The sequence below is a fragment of the Aplidium turbinatum genome, chromosome 5 (assembly GCF_918807975.1).
Source record: "Aplidium turbinatum chromosome 5, kaAplTurb1.1, whole genome shotgun sequence".
Lineage (NCBI taxonomy): Eukaryota > Metazoa > Chordata > Ascidiacea > Aplousobranchia > Polyclinidae > Aplidium > Aplidium turbinatum.
Window position 1 is genome coordinate 16,706,721 of NC_137476.1, and position 15,212 is coordinate 16,721,932.

A 15,212-nucleotide genomic window follows, 5' to 3' on the forward strand; every position below is an offset into this window, starting at 1 on the left:
GCTTCTGTTTTATAGTCAGTCTCAATTCCTCAATCTCTGACCTGACCTGTTCTGTAGCCTCCTGCATCACAGTGCCATCCAGTTTATTTGCGAGTTCCAACAGCTCGCCAAATCTGTCCTCCAACTCCGCCATACGAGCCAAGGCCCACTCTAGCGACGCTTCATCCTATACCATGGGGAGACCTCTCCTAAATTCTCCAATCCCCTGCAGCACCTCTCTTTTTTATGTCTGACGTCCCTGAGCACAGCTTCTGCACTGAAATCAGCATGGGTAAGGCTGCCATGAACCCCCTGAGGATACACCTGCCCAACGCCTGGGTGGTCCGCCGAACCACCCCCATACGCAGCGCCTCCTGTCCTACTGCCAGCGGGAAACGTACGAGACACCGGATGGCCACCGTCACCTTCCATTTATCAAATTTAAGAAATTACACTACTGTATACTATACAGGGATATCTAAAGAAGGGGATACGAAGGCTTTTATTACGTCTGACAATAGAAGGGCTTTTGTTTATCGTAAATAATCTGTGTTAATCGTAAAATGACAATTGGCACCGAAAGTAGTTTAATAAATCTTGTTATGATAACTTGCATTGCGCTATTAACATTAGGCCTGGATATTCACAGCATGCTCGTGGTTGCTTGTTAATTCAACTACCCATATGCTTGCTTTACATCTAGCCTCCTGCAAAGGCTTTGTTGTAAAAAACAGCTTAGTGGGAATTTTTCAACTGTCTTTGTAAACAAGTATTCTTTAAATATATTCTACGTAACATTTGCTAACTGTGTTCTGTAGCTCATTGTACCTGCTGCACTACAAAACTTTCTACGATTTTAAAAACAACCACATGTTTAAAGCACTACAAACTACCGCCCTGGTAGTGTCATGAGAATAAGGCAATCGTTGCGAGCCTTCATATCCCCTTCTCTAGATATCCCTGATACTATAGCCTACACACAGTAATAGCGACACGCGTGACGTAATTCAGTATCAGAAGTATCAGACAGTATCAGAAAAAACAGTTAAACAAACACTTACTCTCACTGCATCAATTGTTGATGACTGTAGTTGTCCAAACAAAATATCAACATGTGGCATTATTCTGGAAAAAAAATCTAATCAAAACAAGAAGTTTGGATCATTCAACATTTGTTTAATGCCACTTGCTGCATTCCCTGTACTTTCTGACCTGGATTCTTCTAACTTACTGCAGCATTCAATGAGGAGATCTTTCAATTCAAAAACAGTTTGGACTACCGTACTCTACTTTTGAAGTTCCATCTGGTTGCTGAAGGAATTCGGCGATGTGCTACTTCTTCCAACACAGCCATTCGTTGAGGAGAGTGAGAAAAAAAAGTTGGTATCCCTGATAAGTTGTTGAAAAATATTCTAACACTTTTACATTGCGAGCAAGCTTTTTGTACAACAAGGTTTAACTGATGGGCATAACAATGAATGAAATGTGCATGAGGATAACCTGTTTTTATTCTTGATTGCACACAACTTCTGGAGCCACTCATTGCTGCTGCACCATCATGATCAATTTTTCCGGACTGTTGCAAGTTAATACTTCCAATTCCTTGAATTGAACTGAAGCCAAAGCTTCAGCTGTTAGGTTAGGCGGATTAAAGAAACCCAAAAATCTCTCGACAGCTTTGTCTTCCAATGTATATCTTAATACAACAACCATTTGTGTAATGTCATAAATGTCAGTAGTTTCATCACACATCACAGCCAGAAATTCTGAGCTATGAACACCATCTTTGATCTTCTTTTTATATACTTCAAATATTGACTCCAAAAGATCATTTTGTATTGTTTTCGATGTGCCTTTAAAGACAGAACGAAGTTAAATGGCTGTTCAAGCTTGAGTCAAGTTTACATGCAAAGTCAAGCAAACCCCGAAACACACCAGGATTTTTGGAATCAGCATTTTCATTGTGACCTCTCAGTGGCAGCTCAAACTTACCACACATCATAATGCAATCAATTATTTTTGATAAAATTAGTCTGTTTTCTGCGACTTTATCGTTGTGGCGGTCAATTGCAATTTTGTACCCAGCATCTAGTTGTAGTGTTTCGTCATAGAAACCATTGTTACGTTTCACTAGCCTATCGTTTGTACTACGTGCGACTGTTACGAGACTAGAGAACATGAGATAGATTAGCTGAGAGAAAGTACAATAAAGTGGTCTGTGTGTAATCTATTAAAGTTTGGTGTATCTGAGTTAATCAAACGGAAATACAACAATGGCGACGAGGATGTAAGTGAAAGATGGCTGAACAAGTTACTGTAGCCCGAAGCAACCCGCTGGTCTGCGAACTAGGCAGTCTCAAATCGTTTCAAGTGCAAGGTGATCCACATGGTTTAGGACAAAAATGGAAGCAGTGGAAAAGGTCATTTTCTCTTTTTACAGTCAGTAAAGGAATCGCAGACGATAAACAAAAGCAAGCGTTGTTGTTACACACAGCTGGAGAAGAGGTTCAAGAAGTTTATTTCAGCCTCGTGGACGAAAATGACGACAGTAAGTCTTTTAACGATACTCTAGCAATTTTGGACGAGTACTTTTTGCCTAAATGTAATGTTCCTTTTGAAAGATACAAGTTTCGGCAGCTGACGCAAGCCCAAGACGAGACCATTAATAAATTTATTTGTCGTTTGCGCCAGCAAGCAACGTTGTGTGAATTTGGAACCAATCGAGATGACTACATTCGAGATCAAGTTATTGAAAAATGTGCTTCTAACATATTGAGAAGGAAGTTGCTCGAAAAAAATAATCTAGTTTTGAATGATGCAATAGTTATTGCAAAAGCTCATGAAGATGTCGAAAATCAATTAAAGACAATGCAGCCTACGTCATCAGTTCATGTCAACGAAGTGCGCCACCCAGAGCATCGACGCGCATTGCCTTCAACTAAGAAGGAAGGGAAAGTATGTTTTGCTTGTGGTAAGACTGGACATTTTAAGTTTGATCAACAATGCCCAGCAAGAGGCAAGCAATGTAACAAATGTGGCAAAGTCGGACATTTTGCTTTACAATGTCGAACACGGTCCCGAACGAATAGATGTGTGACATCACAATATCCTTCTGACGTCAAGATGAATCGGAGTACGCCGTCGCGGAGACCAGTGCAGCGCAAGTCCAATACCAATACATTAGAGGAAGAAGAAGGAAAGACTTTTATTTTCGCAGAAAACAAGGAGAGCATTAAAGAAGTTTTCAACTTACAAGGGACACGTAAGAACTCTTGCACAATAACTTTGAAAGTTGGTGGTGTAAAATTATCTGATGTTTTGATCGATTCAGGTGCTGCCAGTAATGTGATTAGTAAAGATACTTGGGAATGGTTAAAATGTCGTAATGTTGTTGCCCAATGTCGGAAATCAGCTAAATCTTTGTATTCATATGGGAGTACTACACCGTTACCTACACTAGGTACTTTTACTGCAGAAGTAATTTGTGAGGATACTAATTGTGCCTGTGTAACTGATTTTATTGTAGTGAACTGTGATGCACCTAGTCTCTTAAGTAGAGATACTGCAGAAAAAAATTAAGTGTATTGCGTATTGGCCCTTCACATGTAAACAATTTGTGTAATGATGTTTTTGATAGTTACCCTGAACTGTTTAATGGGGTGGGACTTTTAAAAAATTATGAATTAAAGTTACACATTGACACATCGGTAAAGCCCGTGGCTCAACCAGTACGTAAAGTTCCATTTCAACTTAGGGGTAAAGTTGAGTGCAAATTGCAAGACCTACTCGACGCAGACATCATTGAAGAAGTTCCCGAGGGACCTACAGGTTGGGTTTCACCCGTTGTTATTATCCCAAAGCCAGATGGGGATGTACGATTGTGTGTAGACATGCGTCGAGCGAATGAAGCAATCATCCGAGAACGACATCCCATTCCAACAATTGAAGATTTGTTGCATCGAATGAATGGTAGCACTATGTTTAGTAAACTCGATTTAAAGTAGGGTTTCCATCAAATTATGTTAGAGCCAGAAAGTCGTTACATCACAACATTTGTGACGCATAAAGGACTGTATCGCTATAAACGTTTGATGTTTGGAATCAACTCCGTAGTTCAGGTCCTTAGGGGAATCTTTAGGCTAAACGTGTTACACGTTGTTTTTTTGCATATTTTTGCAGTTGATCAACCCAACTTTGATTTTAGTGGGTGCCGCAACTTTTTGGGTCACGTGATCACCCCCAAATCGGGGATTTCCCCAGAAATCACGTTTCAGCTCTTTTTACGTCATTTTTGTGCAATTACATATTCGATTTTTGTATATTTTAACTTAAAAAGCACATACTAATAAGTGAGACAAAATAAACACAAAATAATTTAATTGATGACGTCATTGTGACGTCATCAAATATTTTTTTTTGCTTTTTTAACCTATTTTGGTCGTTTGCTGTTGGTTTTAGTTGGAGTACCGGTTACTAAAACCATTTCACAATTCCTAAAAGTAGTTTCGTCATGATTGCGTCTTTTATGACGTCATCATTACATTATTAAAACTAGACAACTTCAAATTCAGGAACCAAAGGTAAGTTTATTCCGAAAAAAGCGATCAAATACTCTCATTATTAGTTTTGCAAATGCTTAAAATTTTACAATTGCAAGCAATAACAATAATTCCAGTACAGTATGACGCAATAACGACGTCATCAAGGGAATAACCAGAAGAGCAGCTACCAGGGGTGAATTTCCCTTTTGGTCATGCCACTTTAAAATTTAAAATAATTATGTAGCCCTAATTATGATCTACAAATCTAATTAATACACGACCCCAGATGATGCAATGTCAGAGTCTTAACACTGTTAATTCAAGATGAAAAAACTAGCGGTTTTCGATGTTAAATTCCTACCATACGTAATTTGATATTAAAAAAAATCGTGTACGACAAGTTTTTTCAAGTTACAAGATAGAGTTTAGAAAGTCAAAAGCATTTCTTGAATGATGATTGTGGATTGGAGATGAAACGTCAATGTGGATTGAAGATGAAACATCAGAGAGGATTGGATATTTTGTGGTCGAATTGCATGTTTCGTACTCGCATGAACAAAGACTTGTGCATTTTATGGATTTTTTCTTACAGGGACATCGAGAGCCACAAGTAGACTGACAAAACGGAACAAGCTGATTTGCATCATTATGTTTCCAACCCCAAGCTAAAGGAGAAGGTAGTTGCTGAACATTTACGAGGCTTGATTTCCGTATTTCAGCTTGATGTCCGTATTTCAGCTTGATGTATCGCTCTGCGTGTATGTTGCATCAAAGCAGCTGACGTTGGTGGCAGCTTTTCAATAGTGCAACCATTGGTAAACATCATATAACGGCATTCGTCTACATCCGTGATAGTAGGACTATTGCCATAAAGAGCTATGACATACTTTTGTATGTCATTTATAGAACTAGGTGAGCTTGAGAAATTCAGAGAGTTAAATAAGCCACACATTGCGGTAAGATTAAGCATCCAACAATCCCAAGCCTTTTTTTCCGAAGACGAAACAGTATCACAGATTGTGATAGCATAAAACAAAGGTAAAGAAGCGCAAATCATCTGAGATTGAGGTGAAGATGAAACAATATCATGGATTGGAATGAAGCGAGTTTTTTCTCCAACTCCAAATTCAACCCATAGTTTACAGATTTCTAACTTGTCAAAACACGAAATTGCAATAATTACCACATCAGTATCTACTGTTTTGACTATGGCATCGGATTTTCCATGTTTCACATGGAGAAACATACGGGTGTCTGCCTCTTCGTGATCACATGGGGAAACATCAGACATGTCCAATGTTTGATTGTTAAGAGCTGTATCTAATGATGTTACAACAATCGTAAACAAGTTTGGATCGACTGAAGTTATCACAGCTTGTTGAACCAGTTGATATAACGCAGTTTTGTTGCTGTCATTTCCCAAAAACTCAGACCAGTTGAGAGGAAGACGAGTATTACTTGTGACAGCCACGTAACATCCAGACCCTGTTTCTTGCAGAAGATAAGCCTCAGATAGCTACTGCCATCACAGAACATGCCAGCAGTGTGATGTCAGCCGATTATGAAGTAGTGAAAGAATCTGCCTCGAAAACCGATCACTACATTCCTTGATGGAGGGTTCTTGTTGCATCGAGTGCCATGGAAACTGGAGACAGTTATGGGTCTATTGCACAGTCGTATGCAGATTTTACCATTCGTCATTATCGCTTAGCAACGGTGGTCTTTGATGGATATGGTGGTCCGTCTATCAAAGACAATACCCATCAAAGACGCGGCATGAACGTCCACCCGGTTGTTCACTTTACTGTAGACACCCAGTTCATTGGAAAGAAGGAGCAGTTCTTGCCTCGAGCTTCCAACAAGGAAGGATTAATTTCTGCTCAACTGAGGAATAGAAGCTGCAATGTGATGAACGCTCCAGGTGATGCAGATGTTGACATCGTCAAGACGGCAGATGGACAGCCCTCATCGACATAGTACGGCTTTAATTGGTGAAGACACGGACCTTTTAATATTGATACTACGCTATGCTGACACTGACCCAGACATTAAAGACCTCTACTTCCACTCCGAAAAGGCTTACGCAACCAAAATACACGACATCAACAAACTTAAAGCAATCATCGGACCAGACATAATTATGCTTACAGCTCCTCTTCATTCATGCATTCACCGGTTGTGATTCAACGTCAAGGATATTTGGTATCGGGAAGAAGACGCTTTCCAGAAACTAGTGAAAAGTCAACCAATAATCAAAGAATGTGCAAATTGCTTTATTGTCCCAAATCAGACAGACCACATCATTAAGGATCTTGGAAACAAAGCTATGACCGTTATGTTTGGCAACGATGGCAGTAGTAACCTAGAAACACAGCGATACAATACATTGGTCAAGAAAATTAAAACAGCCAAATCCTTTGTTCACCCTGAACGCTTGCCACCTACATCATCCTTTACCAAATTCCACTGCCTCAGAGTTTACTACCAGATTATGGTCAGGATGGGTAGGCTACTGACGATGGTATGGATGCTCTAGACTGGGGATGGAAAGTAGACAATAATCAGATGGTTCCAATCATGACGAACATGAAAGCTGCCCCGGACAACCTACTGAAAGTGATCACTGCAATTGCGAATCGTGTTCACCTCACTGTAGTTGCCGGAGATATGTGCTACCATACCATGCTGGATGTGGACCATGCCAAACTGGTTCATGTGTCCATACAGCAGTCACATAATTACAGACGATGACATCGAGAGTCACAGCGATGAGCATTAGTAATACTTGATCCATTTGCTTTCTTTACGCTGATTATGTCAAGAGTCTACATGACCACATCGTATGAGCTCTTTATGCCTGCTCAGTTAACCCAAATACATATAGAAATTGACCGGGTTTATTAATAAACAATACATTGTTATTGTACATTTTTAATTGTTTTGGCAGCCATCTTGGATTGCCATATTGAATTTATAGGCTATCAGATAATTTAACAATTCTGAGAATGGTCTCATTGACTTCACAAGGTATAAAAACCTAGATATAGACACCAAAACTACACGTTTTGGTCATATGATAACCTAGTTATGGTCAATTTACTGTCATTTTAATGGTTTGGCAGCCATCTTGGTTTGCCATATTGAATTTATAGGCTATCAGATAATTCAACAATTCTGACAATAGTCTCATTGACTTCACAGGGTATACAAACCTAGATATAGACATCAAAACTACATGTTTTGGTCATATGATGACCTAGTTATGTTCAATTTACTATGTTATTTTAATGGTTTAGCGGCCATCTTGGATTGCCATATTGAATTTATAGGCTATCAGATGAATTAACAATTCTGAGAATGGTTTCATTGACTTTACAGGGTATAAAAACCTAGATATAGACACCAAAACTACATGTTTTGGTCATAGGATGACCTAGTTATGGTCAATTTACTATTATTTTAATGGTTTGGCGGCCATCTTGGATGGCCATATTGAATTTATAGGCTATCAGATAATTCAACAATTCTGAGAATAGTCTCATTGACTTCACAGGGTATAATAACCTAGATATAGACACCAAAACTACATGTTTTGGTGATACGATGACCTAGTTATGGTCAATTTACTATGTTATTTTAATGGTTTAGCGGCCATCTTGGATTGCCATGTTGAATTTATAGGCCATCAGATGATTTAACAATTCTGAGAATGGTTTCATTGACTTTACAGGGTATAAAAACCTAGATATAGACACCAAAACTACATGTTTTGGTCATATGATGACCTAGTTATGGTCAATTTACTGTTATTTTAATGGTTTGGCGGCCATCTTGGATAGCCATATTGAATTTATAGGCTATCAGATAATTCAACAATTCTGAGAATAGTCTCATTGACTTCACAGGGTATAAAAACCTAGATACAGACACCAAAACTACATGTTTTGGTCATATGATGGCCGAGTTATGGTCAATTTACTGTTTTGTTCAATGGTTTAGCGGCCATCTTGAAAATAACCACTTTCCGGAAGTTGGATTCCTTAAGATTTTGAATATGTTAGTACTGACACTCAATACTAATCAAATCAGTTGAAAAACCATTGGTAACTTATTGTAACCAAAAAAGTAACACCAACAACAAACAAGCGACTACAATAAGAAAAAAACAAGCAAAAAATTAATACATGACGTCACAATGACGTCATTAATAACATAATTTTGTGCGATTTTTATCTCGTGTATTTTGTAGTGGCAGTCAGTCCAAATGTAAAAAAATAACGTATCTAATTGCATAAAAATGCCGTGAAAAGAGCTCAAAATTGACTTGGGGGGAATCCCCGATTTGGGGGTGATCACGTGACCCAAAAAGTTGCGGCACCCACTAAAATTGAAGTTAGATTCATCAGCTACAAAAAAATGCAAAAAAACAACGTGTAACACGTTTAGCCTAAAGATGCTCATTTTTGCCCCTAAGGGCCTGAACTACCGCTCCAGAGAAGTACCAAAAGATTCTGTGCGATGTGTTGAAGAAATGCCAAGGAGTAGCCAACATCGCAGACGATGTAATTGTGTACGGGAAGAACAAAGAAGAACACGACCAAAGATTGATTAATGTTTTAGAAAAACTACAGGAAGCCGGATTAACCTTGAACAAACATAAATGCCAGTTTCGTTTACCGAAGCTGACGTTTTTTGGACACAATCTGAGCAAGCAAGGTGTCAGTCCTAGCGAGGAAAAAGTCGCAGCAATACTGAATGCAGAACCACCGAAAACTTCAAGTGAAACAAGATCATTTATGGGATTGGTTCAATACTCTTCTAAATTTATTCCAAATCTTGCTACGATCGCTAGGCCTATACTTGATCTGACAAAGAAAGAAGTTAAATTTGAGTGGAAGCAGGAGCAGCAACAAGCTTTTGAACAGCTGAAATCATTGATGACCAAAGCTAATGCATTAGCATTTTTCCGAACCGATTGCAAGACACGCATTATTGCAGATGCATCACCAGTCGGTTTAGGAGCTGTTCTTACACAGCTACAGGATGGGCTATGGCGCGTAATTGCCTATGCGTCAAGGAGTCTTTCTGACATGGAGAAGCGTTATAGCCAAACAGAAAAGGAAGCTTTAGGATTAGTTTGGGCATGTGAACGCTTTAATCTGTATGTGTTCGGGAAGGAATTTGAGCTGGAAACAGATCACAAACCTTTACAGTTTATTTATAACAAAACGTCCTAACCATCTGCCAGAATAGAAAGATGGGTTTTAAGGTTACAAGCTTATGATTTCAAAGTTGTTTACAGACCAGGACGTACGAACATTGCAGACGCCTTATCAAGACTCAACTCCACACAATCAAAAGAAGACGGTTCGCATGAAGAGTACGATTTTGTGAGGTTGGTAGCAATAAGCAGTACTCCAGTTGCATTAACTTCGCTAGAAATTGAAAGAGAGTCTGCTCGTGACAAGGAGTTTGAAAAAATTCGAAAATATGTCAAATCTGGCGATTGGTCAAAGTGTTCTCAATTTAGCTATTTACATGCCAAGGATGAACCTTGTTGTTATGGTGAATTAATTTTAAGAGGAACACGACTAGTACAGTAGAACTCGGTTAATCCGGATTCGGTTAATCCGGATCTTCGCCTAATCCGGATGAAACTGGAAGTACAAATGATTTGTAATCTTTTTCTTGAGAAACGGCTTCGGATTATCCGGATTATTTAATCCGGATCTTCGCCTATTCCGGACAAAAGTTGCGCTTTCTCTATCGCTTTATCCGGATTTTCCCGACAGTTTTGCCATTTTATGCTAAAACGTAACGTGGCTTATTGCGAGAAATTTCTTATCTATCGTTCCGTTAATGTGACGCAATAAATTATTGCGGATTTCTTCTTTTCATGAACAGTAATCCCTCCTAACGCAAAATTCGTGCGCAAATGCTCAAACTCGTACTGTAACTTGAAAAGATGTCGGTGGTATGTCGGTGATGTTTTTCCAATAGAAGACTTTGTTTGATTTTTTGTAAGTTTTCCAAAGAAACTTGTCTTCTGTAACTGTTTTCAAAAGTTTTGAGTGACTACAGATTATTCCGACACGCATGTCTCAAGATATAACTTTTGCCAGTGTGTTCTTGCGTTAGACGCAGAGTCTACAAATACATTCGTTTTACATGCATACTGCATTTCAAAAGAATTCTATCGCTAATGTGGTGATCGCGCGTCTCGGAATTGGCAGATGACCACACTAATGCGTTCAATTTCGGTGATTTTTACCGATACCCTTCTATCTAGGTAACGTCAGGCTTGATAGAACCGTCATCGGTTAATCCGGATCTTCGCCTAATCCGGATGGAATCGCCGGTCAAATCGAATCCGGATTAACCGAGTTCTACTGTAATTCCAAAGTCTTTGTGAGAACGCGTTTTGGAGCTCGCACATGAAGGACACCAGGGAATCGTTAAAACTAAGAATAGACTACGCACGAAAGTGTGGTGGCCTAAAATGGACAGTGATGCAAAGAAGTTGTGTAGGAAATGTCATGGTTGCCAAGTGACAAGCGAATATGCAAGACCGGAGCCGATGACAAGAGTGGTTCCTCCGAACGGTCCATGGCAAGCTTGTTCTGCTGACATTCTTGGACCGTTGCCAAGCGGTGAAAACATTTTAGTTATTGTAGACTATTACAGTAGGTACTATTAAATAGCTGTCTTGAAGTCTACTACCACCACGAAAATAATAGACGCAATTGTGCCTATGTTTGCACGATTCGGTGTGCCAGTTTCTTTAAAGGGGTATTAAAGGAAAAACCTGACTTGGCGATTTTCCACGTTCTTTGTGTTTAACATGCTACCATAAAACGATTTTCAATAAAATTTTGCCCCATTGCGGTCTGACCACCATTGTGCGCGTGCTTTTGTCAGAGCTTTCAAAACGACATTGGCCTGAGCAACGAAGCGTGCGACTGTAAAGAACGTCATAAAGTCTACGTCATAAAGTCTAGCAATCAACCGATCACGCAATAATTGTTACTGCGGGCGATTTGACTGTAGGCTATATATGTATTTACATCAAAACAGCACATTTTAACATCAAAACAGCAGACAGTTTGCTCCAAACATCAGATTGGTAACGTGGTTTTTGTTATTGCTGGACTTTATGACGTATTCTTGAGCTGTGTTTGCACGTTTTGGTCATTTTGAAAAAAATGAAACACTGGACTTTGGGCCTTGCCAGCGCCATTGAAAACAAATTTTTTGGGGTAATTGTTTTTGAAATGTATTCTTGAATGTTCAGTTTACTCATTTTAATGCTTAATTCCGGTTTGAAATTTTCCTTTAGTATGCCTTTAAGAACTGATAATGGACCACAATTTGTTTCTTCAGAGTTTGAAAATTTCTTAACCGAGTACGGCATAAAGTTGAAAAGTCGACACCATTGTGGCCACAAGCAAATGGAGAGGTGGAGCGACAAAACAGAACGTTGATGAAAGCGATCAGAATTGCACATGTGGACGGAAAAGAATGGAAAGAGGAGATCAGTAAATTCCTGATGGCTTATCGATCGACACCACAGTCATCCACTGGTGCATCTCCGTACTATTTGATGTTTGGACGAGAAATGAAAACGAAACTTCCAGAATTGTGCCGTGAGCCACAACAGTTCGACGAAGAAGTCAGAGATCGTGATTGGGAGAACAAATTGAAAGGTAAAAGCTATGCTGACGAAAAAAAGGGGGCCGTAGAGTCGGAAATAAAAATGGGTGATGAAGTCTTAGTTAGAAATCCTAAAACTTCTAAATTGTCTCCTACATTTAAACCTGTCCCTCAAACAGTTGTCTCGAAAGAAAAGGGTGAGGTTACTGTTATGGATAAGGATGGTATTGAACTAAAACGTAATTCGTCTTTCTTTAAAAAGTATATCAGTCCAGACAATAGTCCTTGTGAAAGTGAGACTTACGACTCACCACTAGTCACTGTCGATGAATCAGATTCAATGAACATATCACCCCCACGTTTACAAATGCCAGAACGTAGATCTTCTCGCTGTATAACTAAACCAACAAGGTTTAATGACTATGTTCTCACATAAACATGTTTACTGTATGTGGTAATATTGTGTAGTTTTGTTTTTACGCGTATTGGAGAAACTTACCACATACTAACAATTTTCTTATTTGTTTATGTCTTGCTTCATACTTGCATATTAAGGCATATCGTCGAAATAGTAATAGCCTGGTCTGATGTTCTATGTACAATTGTACATACCGTTTGTGTCACCAATTGTTTCGTAATTGAGTCGTCACTAAAGTGCAGCTGTAGCAGTTCATAAAAGCTCATTCATGTTCTTGTTTTTCAATGTTAAAGCTGCATTAACTATATGATTTGTACCGTATTTTGAAGTTTTAAAAAAAGGAGGGATGTAGTGTTTCGTCATAGAAACCATTGTTACGTTTCACTAGCCTATCGTTTGTACTACGTGCGACTGTTACGAGACTAGAGAACATGAGATAGATTAGCTGAGAGAAAGTGCAATAAAGTGGTCTGTGTGTAATCTATTCTTCTTCGTCGTATGAGCTGTTCTTCGGGACTATATGTTTGGGCATGATGTCATCAGCCACTCTACAGTCTCGTCATCCAGGGTCTTCAGTCCAAGCGTTCCATGTGGTGGTTGATGGATTGGGCAGTCATGGACGACACACTAGTTGTGAAGCAATATTTGCTGTTCCAAGGAATGATAAGTTAACGATGTTGTTCACATGAGATTTTGAACTTTTGTGCTTTGCAATAAAGTTTTAAAGATTTAAAGCCTTTAAATGCTTTAAATCTTGAATATCATACTTTGTCCATGATGAATCACCACCAAATAACAAACATGGCAAACAAAACAAAGCATTTTTTTCAGTGCATCCACACAACCACAGGTTAGTTTCATATAAGGATTCATTGAAATGTCTCATATATACTTTACTTCTGCTTGTGCAGCTTTCCAAAATTTGAAGAGGTGGTGTTGGTCGGTTCCAGGTAATTTTATGTTTGTCTTTTCATGCAGAGGCAACCGATTAAAGTTTATGCTTAGTAGATGCCTGAATTATCCATTGATACTTACAGTCCAAAATTCTCTATCAAAATTTTTTTAAAAGGTTAAGTGCTGCTTTCTAAGGTACCCTTAGGGAAGCATTAAAAACATTATGCCTTTCAAGAAGTTTTCAAATATCCAAATCTCAGTAACTACATCACCTCCTAATTAACATATAAGTCAAATACACTCTACCAGTAAGTTCCCATATAACTATACCCAGTGGCGTACGCAGGATTTTCTCAAGGGGGGGGCCATTAGCGGTAGCGTAGCCAGGAAATTTGAAAGGGTGGGTTTGACGACCGGCGGGCGAAGCCCGACGGCGTTTTCGCCTAAGACGACACCCAGCGGCGGGGGGTCTGGGGGGCCTCCCCCAGAAAATTTTGAAAAATTACTTTGAATTTGGTGCATTCTGAGAGCATTTTCAACAAAAATGTGGGTATGAATATTCCTGTAAAATGGTGGTGTCAGGTGGCATAGCAAAAGGATAAGATCATGTTTTCTTCGGCATTTTTCGGAAATAAAGCTAAGTCTCTACGTTTTCTTGTTGCTAATTCCTGGCTGAGATGTTTGAATGTTTGGTATTGGCAAAAGTCGCTCTTTTAATTCAGTTTTGTTTACAATTAGGCAAGTTTTTTTTAGACTGAAAGCATCATTCCCAAGCATAAAGAGACTGAAAGCATCATTCTCAATATCGTGACGTCACACAACATCTTAAGGGGGGGGGGGGGCATGGCCCAATGGCCCCCCCTGCGTACGCTAGTGACTATACCCTACTACCAAAACCATCTAGTTTTGTCTATTGACCCCTTCAGAGTGTTTCCAATAAAAATTCAATAATAAAATAAGAAAATCAATCAAGAAAGGAAAACGAAGCCAAGAAAACAACAAAAAAGTAGGGATGGCATGGTTAATATGACACAGTAGCTAAAATTTAAATGTTTTTAAAGTTAGGACAAGTCTTTTAAGTTAAAATTTTAGGATTTGGAAATAAAAAGAAGTTGAAAAAAAAGAACTTTTTCTTTCACAACTCAGGGGGGGGCTGCAGCCCCTCCGCACGAGCCGCCACTGGAAAGCACGTTCAGACGTCCGCCATTGTTATAGTGTACCAATTCCGCGCGTTTGTCAATGCTTTAGATATGGCATGCTGTGCATTAGGGTGGGGTGAAAAAGTACTAATTTTGGATTTGAGCATTCTCTCGCAGATATATCTTGTGTAGGTTTGAGAAAACATCACACAAAAAATTTCAGCGACTTTTGACAATAGGAACCTTCCCACTTTTTGAGTTGAAATTTCATAATATTTCAAAAAATCCCTAAAATTTCAAAGTTTTTTTCGCATTATTTAAAGTTGATATAATATTGTACCGATAATATTTCTTTTATACCTAAAACTATTAGTTTACTTATGTGTTTTTCCCAATATGGGCCAATAGATGCAAATTAAAGTAGACAAATGAATCATAAAAAGCGTAAAAATCTTGGATTTTTTATAAAAATTTACCAAAGTCAAAAGTTACAGTATCTAGTTTTGTATAGGCCAATAATTCCCGCGTCGAATAGGGCCTCGTCGAAAAGTGGCGCGTCGAACAGTCATTTATCCTTTTGTGATTGTCTGA

The 15,212-nt window shown here is 38.9% G+C and overlaps 1 protein-coding gene across 1 annotated transcript; it reads left to right on the forward strand.

Annotated features, from left to right (window-relative positions):
- The first annotated feature begins 2,277 nt into the window (after positions 1-2,277).
- Positions 2,278-10,123, forward strand: LOC145770988 (uncharacterized). The gene is made up of 4 exons (XM_082582727.1): positions 2,278-3,350; positions 3,734-3,948; positions 9,015-9,681; positions 9,823-10,123. The coding sequence occupies exons 1-4, from the start codon at positions 2,278-2,280 to the stop codon at positions 10,121-10,123; spliced, it is 2,256 nt and encodes a 751-aa protein (XP_082438853.1).
- Positions 10,124-15,212: the final 5,089 nt, after the last annotated feature.

Excerpts from the sequence above, each read along its gene's own strand:
- LOC145770988 (XM_082582727.1), top strand. The coding sequence starts at position 2,278 with ATGGCTGAACAAGTTACTGTAGCCCGAAGCAACCCGCTGGTCTGCGAA. Across the intron at positions 3,351-3,733 it reads AGTAAAGATACTTGGGAATG|GGGTAAAGTTGAGTGCAAAT; the intron begins GTTAAAATGTCG and ends ATTTCAACTTAG. Across the intron at positions 9,682-9,822 it reads GCATGTGAACGCTTTAATCT|ACCAGGACGTACGAACATTG; the intron begins GTATGTGTTCGG and ends AGTTGTTTACAG.